At 52.9% G+C, this 16,417-nt stretch overlaps 1 protein-coding gene across 1 annotated transcript in view; it reads left to right on the top strand.

Annotated features, from left to right (window-relative positions):
* Positions 1-14,780, top strand: part of CAMKK2 (calcium/calmodulin dependent protein kinase kinase 2) — a 37,469-nt gene extending 22,689 nt beyond the window's left edge. Inside the window, exons 8-17 of the mRNA XM_028147191.2 lie at positions 1,065-1,086; positions 1,230-1,318; positions 2,449-2,648; positions 3,374-3,427; positions 5,576-5,649; positions 5,749-5,836; positions 6,941-7,069; positions 10,060-10,160; positions 10,640-10,682; positions 14,452-14,780. Coding sequence (XP_028002992.2) covers positions 1,065-1,086; positions 1,230-1,318; positions 2,449-2,648; positions 3,374-3,427; positions 5,576-5,649; positions 5,749-5,836; positions 6,941-7,069; positions 10,060-10,160; positions 10,640-10,682; positions 14,452-14,616 — 965 coding nt within the window. The 3' untranslated portion in view covers positions 14,617-14,780. The remainder of the gene's footprint in view (positions 1-1,064; positions 1,087-1,229; positions 1,319-2,448; positions 2,649-3,373; positions 3,428-5,575; positions 5,650-5,748; positions 5,837-6,940; positions 7,070-10,059; positions 10,161-10,639; positions 10,683-14,451) is intronic.
* Positions 14,781-16,417: the final 1,637 nt, after the last annotated feature.

Raw genomic sequence — 16,417 nt, 5'->3', positions numbered from 1 at the left:
AAGCAGAACAAAGTTAAAATAATTATACCACGTCACTCAGTAATTCCACTCCAGGGTACATACTCGAAAGCACTCAGAGTGGTTATCCGTAGAAATACTAGTACATGGATGTTCACAGCAGCACTCTTCACAACAGCCAAAGAGTAGAAGCAACCCAAATGTCCATCAGCTGATGAATGGATAAACAAAATGTGATCCTTCCACACAGTAGAATGGTATGCAGCCACGAAAAGTAATTAAGCAGTGATAAATGCTACGACATGGATGAAAACATTGTGCTGAGGGGAAAAGCCAGACCCAAAGAGTCAGTGTTGCAGGATTCCCTATATTGGAGATGTCCAGAATAGGCAAGTCCATGGAGACCATGCAGATTAGCAGTTGCCAGGGGCAGTTCCTTTGTACACAGGGCTGGGAAGAAACTGACACGGGGTGCAGCCTGTACGTGTCCTGTGTGAGTGTGAGTGCAGAAGGGCGCTGTTAGGTAGCTCGAAGTCTCGGTTTGAATTGAGAGTCAGGAAGGGTCCGAGGGCCATCTGCCCCGAGTGTTGAGTTGGCGCAATATTACCAACTATTCTTGGTCTGTAACCGGACACGGCCCAGCAGCTTGGAGAACTGGGGAGGGGCTGTTGAAACCTGTTCATGCTAGTTTCTTTCTTGAATCGAAACTTTCCTCGAGTTTTTAGGACCCCTGGGGCTGTTCTTTGGGCTGAAGTAAATCGACATCGGGGTTGCGTCCCTTTAGACTGACAGAGTTTAGCATCAGTCATATCCCTGGGACCCGACCTGTCTCCTGTCTCCCCGCTTTGCTTTCTCTGGGTACTTGAGGGGTATTTGAGGGTACAGCCAGGTTGGGGTCCTAGGGACATCAGGAATCTCTGGCCCTTAGCCTCCTGATGGGAACTTAGAAATGGAGGACGTAGAACAGCTTGGTTTAGTGGACTGTTTCTTGCTCCAGTCCCACTGTTGGTTTCCGTGCTTCTTGGTGTTTTTAGGGGCGGTTGGGAGGAGAGGAAGATGGATTTCCAATTTCCAATGTAACAATTTCCCCCTTCTCTTCCCTGCAGTGTTTGAACTGGTCAACCAAGGGTGAGTGTCCCCAGCCCTGGCCGGGCTGCTGCCCGAAGCTTCTTGGGCTTGTGAAGCTGAGCGAGGCGATGCTGGGCTCTGCAATGAGAGAGCGCGAAGGCTGGGTGTCCGTTTTGCTTCTCATGCATGTGTCGACCTTTCAGGCCTGTGATGGAAGTGCCCACCCTCAAACCGCTCTCTGAAGACCAGGCCCGTTTCTACTTCCAGGATCTGATCAAAGGCATTGAGTACTGTAAGCGGGGCCTGTGCGAGGAGTCTCTCCCAGGGGTGGGCAGGAAATGGGGAGTTTCTTACTTTCCTCCTAGAGCTCAAGGAGGTGGGCGGGAAACAGAATTGTTTGAGGAGATGCAGCGTCGGGGGGGAAGCTGCAGAGAGCCCGCCCGTGGCCATGCCGCTGGCAGCAGAAACTGTTCCTGCCACACAGGGAAATCAGGAGCAATGGCAAGAGTGTCCTGTTGGGGGCTCTACCTCTATTGTCCCTTACGCTCAACAACCCTGAGAGGGGGATCCTGTTTATCTCCTGGAACCTTAGTTTTCTCATCTGTAAAATGGGAATAAAGTGTCTCTCATCAGGACTGCCATCAGATAGGGCACATCAGTAGTTCTGATTGGCAGGTGTCTTCTGATTCTGGTTGTTAAACACTTTGACTCTTACCCATGCCTGTCACATTAGGATTGTGTAAGCGGGAAGTAGTTAACACAGGGTTAGGCCCCAGACTGGACATTCAACATAGGAAGCTGCTCCTCCTATCCCCATGTCATCGTCGTCATCATCATCATCATCCCCATCCCCATCCACACCCCCACCCCCACACCCCACCCCCACCCCAGAAATGCAGCTGGGTCTCCCAGACTATAGGATTGGCCTCCCCTGTGGGCTAACATCCGGGCAGGAGCAGTTAGCCAAGCCCCCAGTCTTGCTTCATGGTTCACACTTCAAATCGACCTGTTCTAGTCCTTGCTGGTTTGATGAGCAGGTTGAGTGTAGACTTGTGACAGTCGAGTAAATGAAAATATATTCAACTGTCACAAATCTTGAGTCTTGAAGCTGGGAGCCAAGCTCCACAAAAAGTCTCCATGCTCTGTCGCTGGGCGACTTAGTTCCTAATTGCTATTGGCAGTTGGTGTTTCCCTCCTCCTTTTTGAGGACGGGGGCATGTCCTTAGAGACCCTCCTTTCCCCTTATCTTTCAGCGCTGTGAGTGTCCAGCAGATCTTGGAGAGGGGGAGGATAGGCAGGGGACGGAGCTGTGGGAGAGCAGAGGGGTCCAGCCTGTCTCCACCTCTGGGCTGTGTGGGCCACGTGGAACTCCTCATGTGGTTTTCTTGCCCCCCCTCTCCCATCTGGTGTCTCTGCTTTCAGTACACTACCAGAAGATCATCCACCGGGACATCAAACCTTCCAACCTCTTGGTCGGAGAAGATGGGCACATTAAGATTGCGGACTTCGGCGTGAGCAACGAGTTCAAGGGCAGCGATGCGCTCCTCTCTAACACTGTGGGCACACCTGCCTTCATGGCACCCGAGTCTCTCTCCGAGACCCGGAAAATCTTCTCTGGGAAGGTAGGTTTGGACCTGCCAGAGATGCTGAGTTCTGCCTGCATTCGGGTCTTCTCAGTTAAAAGTGGCAAAAAATCCAACTCATGGTGGCTGAAACAGTGAATCTCTTAAATCACGGAGATGAGCAGGGTGCATTTGGCTCCGGGAGGTGGTTAGATACAGAGATTCAAATAGGGATCCATCTCTCCATCTTGGGTCTGCTTTCCTGAATTGGTTTCCTACCCAGGTGGGTTGGCCATCAGCAGCTCCAAGCTTCTTGCTATCAGTTTACCAACCTCAGTAGAAAGACTGTTGGTCTTCTGAAGAGCTCTAGCCAAAATCCTGAAACTGGCTCTGATTGGCCCAGCATGGGTCATGTGCCCATCCTTGACCCAGTCACTGGCTGGGGGGAAGTGGTGCTCTCATTGGTCAGTCCTGGGTCATGTGCCCATCCTTGACCCAATCATTGGCTGGGGGAAGTGGTGCTCTCATTGGTCAGTCCTGGGTCATGTGCCCATCCTTGACCCAATCACTGGCTGGGGGGAAGTGGTGCTCTCATTGGTCAGTCCTGGGTCATGTGCCTACCCAGAGGCTGTGGGCAGGATCAACTCCACCTCAACTCCATGGACTGAGTCCAGGAGAGGTGGTTCCCCAAGGAAAGCTGGAGGAGTTGAGGCTGGACAGGCAAAGTGGTAGGTGCCCTTCACCACCGGTGTCCCCTCACACGACGCTCCTTTTTTTCCTTGCAGGCCTTGGATGTTTGGGCCATGGGTGTGACTCTCTACTGCTTTGTGTTTGGCCAGGTAACAGGGTGGGGGTGTCCTGCCTCCTGAGTGTGGCTGATTTTTATTTCCACAGTTAGATCTGAATATGAAAAAGGATGCCTTCCCAAATGTACATTATCTATATATGATAGTCGTACCTGTGAAAACATGATCTTTTAAAACAGAAGGATTGGCAGAGGCTCTTAGAGGTTGTAAGTAATTGACAGATTTAGGGCAAGGACAGCAAATGCTGTCCTCTCCCCACTCCAAAACCGAGACAGACATCACTAACCAGTAACTGCACTTTTTCTCCCGAGCCCCATACTGCTTTGATGTTCTCAACAGAGTTCCTAGAAGCTGTTTGTGGGAGGCATAGAATTGGAGTGGAAGTTAAAATCCATTTGGCATTTTTAATTTAGGGAATACTGTTTTTTCTTTTTTGTCCTTTTTTTAATAGTATTGATATTTAGGGGCTTCTATTTTTTAAGATGTTTTATTGATTTTTAGAGAGAAAGGAAGGTAGAGGGGGCGAGAGAAACATCAATGTGAGAGAGAAACATTGATCAGCTGCCTCCTGACACACCCTGACCAGGGATCAGGCCTGCAACCTGAGCACATGCCTTGACTGGGAATCGAACTGGCAGCCAAACCAGCAACCTTTTGGTGCACAGGACAACGCTCAGCCAACTGAGCCACACCAGCCAGGGCTTGGGCTTCTGTTTTTAACTCTGAAGTTCGGGTTGATTATGTGAGCCGTAAAAGCATGGATTTTCCCTCTTCGTGAGTTTGTGCTCCTGTTGAGGAAAACTTAAGAAACTGGTCCTGTGAGGACATAAAGGAGTTTGTAATCTCCTCCCCTTACCCCAACATTTAATCAGAAAGTTTTAATCACATAGCAAAGTTGAAAGAATTGTACAGTAAACACCCATGCAGCCGCCACCTGGATTCTACCATAAAGAATCTTGCTGTATCACCTGTCTATCCATCCTCAGTCTGTCTTATTTTTTTACATATTTCAAAGTTACTAACATCTCTACACTTCTAAGTGTTTCAGGGTGCAATCATTAGGTAGAGCTCACTGTTTATTGGTGCTTCTCCCCCCGCCCCTGCCTTTTTGGTAAAATTTACATACAGTGAAATGTAGAGATCTTAAGTGTACTATTTAAGGAACTTGTCAAGTAATCCAAACTGCTATCTCGGGTTAGTGCTCTTAATGAACTCATTTTCCCTGGACAGGAGTGGACCAGGTCACTTTCTGAGACTTTCCCCAACCTTCTAAGCACTCTCATAACGGTTGCTTTTTCCCGGGCTCCTGGGTCAGGCCCTGCCTCTGCTGGGTGAGAGCGTGGATTTGTCACCCGGCAGGTGGTGCATGAACAGGCTGCGGGATCAGCCTCGTCTAGGCTTACATCCCAGCTTTGTGCTTGCCAGGCAGGACCTGGCGCCTCTCTGAGTTCCTATTTTTCTCTCCTGTCAAATGAGAATAATACTTACCATTCCTTATGGCTACTGAGAGGATCGACAGAAACCATTCCAGTACTCATTCATTCAACACGTATTTATTGAGCCTACTCGGTGCCAGGCATGTTCCTGGGCAGTGGGGAGACAGCAGTGAGCAAAACAGGTGAAAACGCCAGGCCTCTTGGAGCTGATGTTCCAGTGCAGGAGTTAGACCACACACACACACACACACACACACACACACACACACACACGTAATAAAACGCCAGGGATAGGCGCTGTGATGAGAAGGCCAGGGGTGGTGGGGGGGCCTGTCTCCTTCAGACAGGAGCTCAGGAAGGCCTCCCTGAGAAGGTGCACTTGGATCCCACACCGGAAAGATGGGAGAAAACAAGCCAGGCCAGTGTTGGTGGGGAGCACATTCCAGGCAGAGGGAACAGCCAGTGAAACGTTGGTCTTGAGAAACTTCAGTACAAAGCCTGGCCCGGACTAAGCCCTGGCCAGTCCCTGCTGTTACTGTGACGACTTCTGAGTTGTTCTTGGAGTTACCATTGTTCTCCTAGGCGGTGGGTGAAGAGGGGTGTGTGGGGAACTGTCCTTTCCTAGATCGGGCCACTGGGCTATTTATTTCTCTCTCGTGACCCATGGGGAGTGATGCCAGCACAGGGCGGCCTTTGCAGGACCGGTGTGCCAGCCATTGACGGCCGCTCTGGCCTCTCTTCGCAGTGCCCGTTCATGGACGAGCGGATCATGTGTTTACACAGTAAGATCAAGAGCCAGGCCCTGGAGTTTCCAGACCAGTGAGTATCGCCCGGCTGTCCCGAGTCACCTCGTGCTCTGAGCCCTGAGTGGTCCTGCGTCTCTGACTTTCAGACTTCTGACGTGTCTCTCACCTGCAGGCCCGACATAGCTGAGGACTTGAAGGACCTGATCACCCGCATGTTGGATAAGAATCCCGAGTCGAGGATCATGGTGCCAGAGATCAAGGTACCCGGGGGCCACTGCTGCCCTGTGGAGTGCGTGCCGGCGGCTTGGCCTGCGTCGTCCTCTGCTTGGAATTGTTTGGCTCGACCCCGCCTTGGCCAGGCCCCTCGCCTCACATCCACAGCGTCATGCCCTCTTTGGCACCGCTGCCCTCCCATGCGCAGGAGGAGGGGGCAGGAGGAGGATTTGGGGCTTGTGTTGATGTGACTGTGTAAGTGGGATCTGCTGCCAGCTGAGCAGCTAGCACTCCGATTGGCTTGGGCTGATGGCATCCACTCTCCCCGGACCCGACCGACCGGGGCCTCTTTGTGCTCCACACCCCAGCTGCCAAAGGCCTGGGCCCTTGCCTTGACCTTGCCCATCCTTTTGTGAGAAATTGCAGTGAGGGTGGGAGGAAGTTAGTGAACAATTTGACCCCAGTCTCCACCCTGGCCTGCTGAATTCCACCCTGTTCCAGAAAGCACTGTTAGGAGAGACCCCTCACTTACCTCCAACACCCCAGCCAATGCCTCACGCACACATCTGGCTCGTTAGGAAATGTACAGATTTGCTTCGGGAACCCCTGTGCACCTAGCTAACTAGCATTTGAAGAGGGGGAAGCCCAAAAAGTTACCGATGAGGGCTTAGACCCTAGGGGTGTGTAGGAGGGGCCAGACCCCTGCCTGGTCCTCTCTGTATTGTGCCCTTCCAGCTGGTCTGTGGTCATTGTGCTTCCCCGAGCCTCTGTTTGCCCTTCTGTACAATGGGGGGGATGCTGCCTGCTCTGAGCTGAGCTGTCCAGGCATCAGGAAGAGATGCTGAGGAGTGATGGGTGCTCCTCGGGCAACTGCAGGTGGCAGGTGCCAAATTGTAGTCACTTCCGCCAAGACCTGGGGCCAGATGGAAAATCCGGTCCGTGCACATCCCACCTCGTAGCTCCCTCCCATTCTCTGTCCCTCGTCTCTTCCACGTTTCCCAACATCTTGCTCCCTGCACCCTCTGCTTGGCTTATCCGCTTTCTTGCATGTCTGGCCTCCGGCCACTGCCTCTCCCCTCGTGCATCCCTGCCCTGGCTCCGCTGTCCTGCCTCTGGGAGCCAGCCCTCACCCCTCCTGTCATTCGTTGAAGCTGCACCCCTGGGTCACGAGGCATGGGGCGGAGCCGTTGCCATCGGAGGACGAGAACTGCACGCTGGTCGAGGTGACCGAAGAGGAGGTCGAGAATTCAGTCAAACACATTCCCAGCCTGGCGACCGTGGTAAGGCGGGACGAACCACTGACCGAGAGCAGGGACAGAGTCACTGGGGCCGAAGGTGGACCTTCCAGGACAGGCTGAGACTCAGGCAGGCGTCTGAGAAGCAGACGCTGGGCCTGAACGTCAGGGGATGGCTGGCTCTGCCCCAAACCCACTGCCACAGCCTCTGGGCCTTGGGCGCACATCAGGCCAGGTGCCCGTACCTTCTGGCCCCGGTTCTATCTGCAGCCAGGTCCCCATGTACCGTAGAGAGGGGTAGCCTCTATCCCAGGATCCCACTGCCCCTCCCAGAATTCCTGCTTTCAGAGCATGTCAGGAACAGGAGAAAGACCAGGGCGGGTGCCAGGGATGGAGCTGGAGCCGAGGTCTATGGGCCAGGATTCTCACTCGGTGCCTCTCCAGTCTCTACAGCTAATGGCTTAGCTCATCTCACGTCTGCCGTGTGCGCAGCTCCTGGGCTAGCAGAGAGGCTCCCACTTCACAGGCCGCAGAAAATTCTTCCCTACTCAGAAGGGTGGGGGTTTGATCCCGAGTCACCAGCCCCTTTTATGGCCTCACACTTGCGTCCTAACCCAGGAAGAAGGAGCCAGAATGTGGAGACCTCAGGCTCAACCCTGGAGACTCTGGGAGTCACCCACTTGCCAATCCCTTACCCATCAGGGTGCCTGGCTCCAGGTGGGAGACCAGGACCCTCAGAGACCCGGATCCAGGCAGCAGTCCTGGTGACAGAGTCCAGCTGGCCACCTACCATGGCCACCTCCAAAGCCCTGGTCTGCGTTTGGCCAGCACCGGCCCTGGAAGACAGGCAGGGCCCTGGGCTCCGGGAGGGGCCTCGAGTGACTGCCCCTGTAGGAGCCCAAATGCTGGCTCCTTCTCTCCAGCTTTGCACCTCTCCCCCCTGCTTCCTCACACACTTCTCTCTCCTTCTCCCAAATCCTGAGCCCCTTAGCGGGCATCCATTCACATCTTCCTCCTCCTCCCCCACCTGGAGCCTCTGCATGACCTTCACTGTTAAAAACTCACCCACACCCACTCACTCTTTCTCATCCACTCAATGCACCCACCCTGTGCCCATAGTGGGGCAGGCGGCTGGCGTCAGATCCCGGTGCCCACCGTGGGTGATTCTGTTCCAGGCTTGGGATGTTCTTGGGAGTAGGTGTTTGCCCCTGAGTCTGAACTAGTCCTTGACTATTCAGGAAGCGCTTGAGTGGTTTCTCGAGCCTGTGCTGGGAGCAGGGGTACCATGATGAATAAAACCGTCATGGCACCTACCATCCTGTAGGGGCACACAGCCAACAAATAGATGTACTGTGTAACTGAGGGGCCTCGAGATGTATCCCTTAGGGGGGACATGGGCCAGGTGATGGGTTGAGAAGGCCACCTGGAAGATCGGCTGTGCGCTGAGAGGTGTGGGAAGCACCTGCAGGATTTGAATTGGGAGCAGCATGATCAAGGTGGGCCTTGGAAAGATCCCAGGTGGAGAATGGACTTTGCGGATGTTTTCTTGGTGCTTAACACTTGGGCAGGCGTGTCTCCTTGCCTAAAACGCAATCCCCTGAGAAAAGGGCATCCTTGCATGTTGCTGGTGGGGATATGCAATAGTATAGTCACTGTAGAAAACAGCCTGGCAGTTATTCAAAACATTAAACCTATTTACCATGTGATCCAAGAATTTCATTCCTGGGTCTACACCCAAGAGAAATGAAAACATTTTGTGTGGAAAACATGTCCACACAAAAACTTGGACACGTGTTCATGGCAGCATTATTCATAACTAGAGGCCCAATGCACGAAAATTCGTGCAAGAATGGACCTTCCTTCCCCTGGCTTCCAGCACCGCCTTCGTTCTGGCCTGGAGCCATCTTTCTCCCTTTGCTCCGGTCTGGAGCCGCCTTTCCGCCTTCCCACGCTGCCCAGAGGCCTGGAGCGGCTGGGGCAGTGTGGGACGCCTGTGTCCTCACCATAGCTGCTCAGCGCCTGCGTATGCAAATTAACCTGCCATCTTTGTTAGGTTAATTTGCATACTCCTGATTGGCTGGTGGGCGTCGCGAAGGTACAATTTGAATCTTTCTCTTTTATTATGTAGATAGCCAAAAAGTAGAAACAGCCGAAATGTCCACCAATCAATGAATTAATAAAGAAAATGTATATCCATGCAAAGGAATATTATTCAGCCATGAAAAGGAATGGAATACTGATATAGCATATTATAAACTTCAAAAACATTATGCTGAGTGAAAGAAACCAGACACAAAAGGTCACATGCTGTGTTTGTCCTTTTACATGAAATGTCCAGAAGAGACACGTTCAGAGATAGCAGATTGCTGTATGCCAGGGACTGGGAGGCCGGGGATGTGGGGAGTGACTGCTAAAGGGGACAGGGTTTCTTTGTGGGGTGATGGAAATGTTCTGAAATTATAGAGTGGCGATACAAACATACTAAAAACCATGGAATTGTACCCTATAAAATGGCGAGTTTTATGCTGTGGGAATTACATTTTAATTTTTAAAAAGTACAGCCCCCTTATTCCTGGAAAGCAATAGTTGAGGCTTTGGTGGTGTGGTCATAGATGGCTTTCACCGAATGGAGAGGCCTGGCCTTGCAGACGAGGCAGGTCATTGAGCCAGGAGGGCACATCAGATGTCTCAGGTGAGACACAGTCCCAGGGGAGGCCAGCTCTCCTGGAGCACTGGGTCCCGGGGGGTGGGCAGGCCAAGACTCGATTGTGACCTGATTTGAACATCGGACCAAGGAGTTCGGACCTTATCTTGTTGGCAGCCAGGGAGCCGTGGGAGGTGTTGGGAGTGGACCGATCAGAATTGGTGATGGCTTTGGCTGCTGTATCCCAGATGCTGCCCAGTGTCTCCCAAAGGCCACAAGCCCTGGGGGCCGACAAGGAGCTGGGGGAGAAAGGATGAGGGAGTTGGCATGAGGGAGGGTGTTACCTGGACTCCCACCTCCAGGTGGCTGAGCCTCCTCTTCTCCCCTTCAGATCCTGGTGAAGACCATGATTCGAAAACGCTCCTTCGGGAACCCGTTTGACTGCAGCCGGCGGGAGGAACGCTCGCTGTCAGCGCCCGGAAACCTGCTCAGGTGAGTGTCCACCTGCCTTCCTGCGGTGGGTAGCTGGGGCCAAACGCAGCGAAGCCCTGTGCAGCCCACTCAGCCCGGGCCCATCCCTGGAGCGGCTCCAGCTGGAAAGACTCAGACCCGGGCACCCTGGCTCAGCCGGCCCCCTTTGCTCATAGCGTACCCACCCAGAAGTTTTACCTTTCTCAGGGGAGGGGAGTTTCACTTTAACTGGGGAGCTCTTGACAATCAGAAAGCACTTTTGTGGCCCAGAAGCAGGTGTGCTTGATGGGGTACTCAGCCCTGGGCTGGGTGAGCAAGCCGGTGTCCCCCGTGAGGGACCCTACGTGTTTCGGCAGAGCAGTGTCCTCATAATCGCCCTGGCAACAGCTCTGCCAAGCTGGTATTTGGAGTCTGAGTGTCCCAGGGGTGGGGGACGGGCATCCCATGGATCCCACCTGTCCCTTCTCACTTCCCTTTTCCCTCCCCTCTGGTGATTCCAGCAAAAAACCAACCAGGGAATGGGAGCCCCTGTCTGAGTCCAAGGTAAAGCCTGCCTGCCTGCGCAGTAGCCTCTGCCGGGGCCGGGGGGCGGGGGCAGCTGCAGAGCACGGGCATCCCCACCCTGGTGGGCGGCGGACACGCCTTCCTGCTGCGCCCAGGCTCACCTTGCGCCTCTGGACCCAGGCTGAAAAGGAGGGCGCCGGGGGCTTGGACCCGACGGCAGGCATGCATGTAAGCTGGGGCTGCAGGTGCATGGCGCTCCACCCGGAATGCCCGTGAATTCACTCAGGTCCTGTGACCCAGCCGGGCACCCACCTATGCTCAGGACCTGTCAGCGGCATTGGGGCTCTGTCCCAGGGCCCCGTGGCTGCCCCTGCTCTGGGTCAGCCAGGCATGCTGTATCTGTGGCTCTGCCTGCTGCCTCTCCAGCATCCGCCCTTTCTCTGATGGTTAAGACCTAGAAAGCAAGTCCCCTTTCCCACCTGCTGCAAAGGTGTGTAAGAGCCCTCTGCTCCCGGGGCGGGTGTGGGCCATCCCTCTTCCAAACGCAAACCCGGGTCAGTGTTAGCACTTCCTAGGACAGGTGAGAATGTCTGTTTCTGTATGACCGACATGACAAATGGCACCTTTTCTGCCACTCAACCCCCAGTGCCTGGCAGGGTAGCAGTTCTTCCCATTGAGCCTGACCCACCACCTCAACCTCAACTGGGAGCTCTATGCAGCCATTTATGTGGTTTAAATGCAGCTTTATTGACATATAATTCACATACCATACAATTCACCCATTCAGAGTGTATATTTCAATGGTTTTTATTTTTATACTAGAGGCCCGATGCACGAAGATTCGTGCAAGAATGGGCCTTCCTTCCCCTGGCTGTTGGCACTGCTCTGGCCACAACCGCCTATTCCCTCCAGCCTGGAGCCGCCTTTCTGCTCTGGCCTGGAGCCGCCTTTCCGTCTTCCCACGCTGCCCAGAGGCTGGGGTGGTGTGGAATGCCATGCCCCCAGCTGCTCGGTGCTTGCATATGCAAATTAACCCACCATATTTGTTGGGTTAATTTGCATACTCACTCCTGATTGGCTGGTGGGCGTTGCAAAGGCACGGTCAGTTAGCATGTTACTCTTTTATTAGTGTAGATACACACTTTTATTTATCTCAGACAGGAAGGGAGAAGGAGAGAGAGAGATAGAAACATCAGTGATGAGAGGGAATCATGGATTGGCTGCCTCCTGCACACTCCCTACTGGGGATCGAGCCTGGGCATGTGCCCTGACCAGGAATCGAACCGTGATCTTGTTCATAGGTTGACACTCAACCACTGAGCCATGCTGGCCGGGCTATTTTTAAATTTTTTTTACTTACGATTTGAGAGAGAGGGAGACCGATGAATTGTTCCATTTATTTACACATTCATTGTTTATCCTTGTATGTGCCCTGACCAGGGAATGAACCCACAACCTTGGCATATCGGGACGATGCTCCAACCAACTGAGCTACCCAGCCAGGGCCCAGTGGTTTGTAGTATGTTCACCGAATCGTGTAGCCGCCCAGCTCCTCCATTCCCCGGCAACCACTATTCTACTTTTAGCTCCTGTGGGTTTGCCTATTCTGGATACTTATGTAAATGGAATCACACAGTACGCAGCCTTTTGTGTCTGACTTTCTCACTCAGCATCATGTTTTCAAGGTTCATCTGTGGTGTAGCAGGTGTCAGTGCTTCGTTCCTTTTTACGGCTGAGAAATACTTCATTGTGTGGAGAGACCACGTTATATTTATCTATTCATCTGGTGATGAACACTGTTTGGCTACCACGGATGAGTAATGCTGTGATGAATGTTCTTGCATTCAAGTGTCAGCTTTCTCTTGTTAGGAATTGGCTCAGATGAAATTTATTGGCCACCTATACGTAGAAGTCGGGGCTTATATGGTAACGTAGGAGGAATGCTTGTTTGGGGATTGTTTACGCTGCTCTGGGGCAGCGAAAGCGGCAGTTAGCAATCAGAGCCAGCCGTCACCAGCCTGCGAGGCTGCCTCAGTCCCTGCCGCGTGTTCCCATGTGTCCCGCCTGCAGAAGCATAACGGGCTGGCCTTTGTCTTCTCAACCTCAGTTTTAGGGTTTGCCTCCGTCTGTGTGCAAGACTGCCGTTTTTAGTCTTTTATTTTCAATGAGATCACAAGTGCAAGACATCAACAGACTGAAATGGGTCCAAAGGGCTTTACTGCCCCTTTATTTTCTCATCTGCAATCCCAGCAACACCTGGGGGTTACCTGCCCTCCCTCAGCCCACAGGTGGGATGCTTTGGTTGTCCAAAAGGCCCAGCGCTCTGGACCTATAAGGCTTAGTCCGTCATTGGAGGCTTGGTCCCAAGCCCCATCTGCAGCAAGAAGAGCCAGTAACCCAGGGCCTGCCTGGGCATCGAGGGACAGCCTCCTCCCTGGGAGACTTTGACCCTCTTGTTTGGCAGAGACATAAAGCCAATGAGTGGTTTTTAATCAAAGAGGGTTTCTTCCTAGGAACGTTCAGGCATCACCTTTTCCCTTCCCAGGTGTGGGGGCTGTTTCCCTTCTGGCACATAATGGACACGCGTCCTGTGTGAGAAGCACAGCGGCTTCCCTGAGAAGGGGCAGCTTTGCCTGATGGTGTCAGAGGGTTTGGGCCTCTGCTGAGGGCTTTCCCGTCACATCTCCATCCCTCCACCCTGGTCCGTCACCCCAGGCAGCTCTGGCTGCGGTGCTTCAGCATCTGGCTCCCTGGGACACAAGGACACCTTTCCTCCCGCCAACGTGGTCTGCTCTGGTTCCTCACATCGCCAAGAGGGGGGCCCTTCTCTCTGCCAGGGGTGTCCCTTAGGTCTGTTTGCTGGGGCAACTGGTTCCCGAAGGCTGGCTGTGTGCCAGGCCAAGCCCAGGCGGTCCTCACTGTCGCCAGGAAGTTCACCTGGTGACAGGAGACACGTGTCATGGTTCCTGCCCTGCAAGAGCCTAGAGCCGAAGGGGAGGGGGGTCCAGATAGCCAACCCCCTCCGTGGACACGCTGCGGCGTGGGGCCCAGGCAGTACTCGTCTGTGCCGCGATTTTAGGTGTCACGCAGACAGGTTTGCATGCGTGTTTATGGTTTTTTGCTATTGTTGGCAGATGACGCTGGTTTTCCATTTGCAGAGGGAATCCAGTCTCCTTTGAAAATTGTCTCTAAGGCCCTTCGGGACTGGGCTAGGCTGTTCGAGACTAGATTCGGCTCTTTGGGGCTAGGCTCAGCTCTTCTGACCTAGAGTAGCCCTTTTGGGACTAGCTTCGGCCCTGCGAGCTCGGCGGGCTCTTTGGGAGTAGGCTTGGCTCTTTGGGGCTTGTCTGGGCTCCGCGGGGCGAGGCTCCGACATTTGGGACTGGGCTCAGCTGTTTGGGAATAGGCTCCGCCCTTTGGGACTAGGCCAGTGGTCGGCAAACTGCGGCTCACGAGCCACATGCGGCTCTTTGGCCCCTTGAGTTTTTAGCAAAGGCCAGCTTAGGAGTATCCTAATTAAGTTAAAAACAATGTACCTACCTATATAATTTAAGTTTAAAAAATTTGGCTCTCAAAAAAGAAATTTCAATCGTTGTACTGTTGATATTTGGCTCTGTGGACTAATGAGTTTGCCGACCACTGGACTAGGTTAAAAAAAAAAAAAGAAAAGAAAAAGAAAATCGTGTCTAAGCGAGAAAAAACGGGGAGAGAATCTAGTTGTGTAAATAACTTCTGGACCTGGAGGTGCTGGTTCCGGGCTGTGCCAGCACTGCCCGCTCTTAACCTTGGTTTTCTGTTTGGTGAGCAGGAAGCACGGCAGCGAAGACAGCCTCCCGGGGCCCGACCCGCCCCTCGTGGGGGAGGAGGAAGTGCTCTTGTGAAAGGCGGTCGGCGTGTGGAGAGTTGGGGGGCCGTGGGCCCTGGCCACCGAACGCGCATGCATCCTCTGCGGCCAGACGACGCAATGGAGTAGCTGCTGGACGCCCGTGACCTCGCATGCTGGGTGTCTCACCTCCGGGGCTACGCATCCTGCGTTTCCATAGCAGCATGTCCTACGGAAACCGAGCACGTGTGTAGAGCCTTGCCCGTCATCTCTGGTTGTTGTTTTTTTTTTCCTTTGTTGTTTTAAAGGGGACAAAAAAAAAAATACACACCAACCCACAAAACACTCCATGACATTGACCTTGGCCGCTGGCTGGCTGAACAGGCAGGTGTGAGGAGTTGCAGACCCAGAGCCACATGCATTTTGGGACAGTTTGCTTTTTAAAACGTTTTTATGCCAAAAATCCTTCGTTGGGAACCCGGAACCACGTCAGAGACACCGAGAGAATGTGTGTGGGGGTTGAAAATCGTGAAAAACTGGCTGAAAACTCAGAAGGCGTGGCCTGCGACCACAGAGTGAGTGAGTTGCTGTATTTGAAAGGGAGAAGAGTGGACGAGACTTCTCATGCAAACCCCAAACCTAAAACCACACCACCTTCCATAACCGTGGACTCAAGGCAGCGAGGCAGGGCTCGCCCTCAGTAGCTGCGGGGAGCTTTGATGCAACCTATTTGTAAGAAGGACTTGAACATTTTTTTTATTTTTACTTTATTTTTTTGTGACTGGAATTGTCAGAAAAACAGAAAGGGCTTGATGGTGAATTGTCAACCCTAAAGGGCATTAGTGGTGGTGGTGGGAGAAGTTTTGCTTAAAGGTCTTGAATGCATACGGGGAGGCGGCTCAGCTCTCTTAGCAAATCTCTCGTTCAATTACAAAAACATCAGGGTGAAATCCTCTACTTCCGTGGATGCTACGTGGCTTAAGAGTGAACAAACAAGCAAAAATGGTCACTTCTCCAACTAGACTGAACGCCAGAGTAGTGCAGACACCACCTAGACCTTCCAGGATCTAGTCCCCGGGCTCGGGCGTGTGATGGGAGTTAGAACCCATGAAACCCGCGCTTGTACATTAGCAGCTTAGCTTGTTTATAGCCTGTGTAATTCTAGACACTGAACGTTTTGTTCTCTTCTTAAATACTAGCTGAGTGTTGTCCTTAGTGAAACAGTTTATCCAGTTTCCGGAGGGCCGGTTAGGAAAATAGTTTCATTCGACCGAGACGCAAATGATTATCCGTAGCAGCAAAGCTCTGTCGGGATCGACACGAGGAGAACCCTGGGCACCCCCTGAGAGAAGGCTGTAGGAATCCAGAGCACTCCTCAGGGTCCGAGGAACCGGGGCTTGGCACAGGACCTTCCCTTCTGCAGTCAGGAGCCCAGAAAGAAAAGGTTTATCTTTTTTTGACCTTCATCTGATAATTGGGAAATGTGGTTGCAAGTACCAGCGGGACTTCTTCCAGAGCCACGCGTGGGTGAGTGTGAAGGTCAAGGGTTAGGAAAACAGGGAGGACTTTGTCCTGGGAGATTCCCGGTGCTTTGTGGAACCTGGGGGAACACTACATGCTTTCTGTAGTCTCTGTGTGGTCGGCCTTGGTATGAGGACATTTTGCAGAGAGAGAGAGAGAGAGAGAGAGAGAGAGAGAGAGAGAGAGAGAGAGAGAGAGAAAAGCAAGGACAGGTGCCCCTGCCCAGCGCGTCCTCAGAGCCCAGGCATTCTTGGCATCCGTAGATCTTGAATGTAAGCTCTGGACTGTCATCTCGCCAGTCTTTTCTCGTGATCATCTAACAATAGTACAGAATGAGGAACTGCGGGTTTCCAAAGAGCAAAGGATACCTGTCGGATGGAGGGTCCTCTCGCCTGCTTGCCTGCTTCTTGTGACCTAGTACTTCCTCCTG

This window comes from Eptesicus fuscus, chromosome 23, assembly GCF_027574615.1.
Source record: "Eptesicus fuscus isolate TK198812 chromosome 23, DD_ASM_mEF_20220401, whole genome shotgun sequence".
Lineage (NCBI taxonomy): Eukaryota > Metazoa > Chordata > Mammalia > Chiroptera > Vespertilionidae > Eptesicus > Eptesicus fuscus.
The sequence above is the reverse complement of the archived record's forward strand: the minus strand, read 5'-3'. Positions and strand labels throughout refer to the sequence as shown.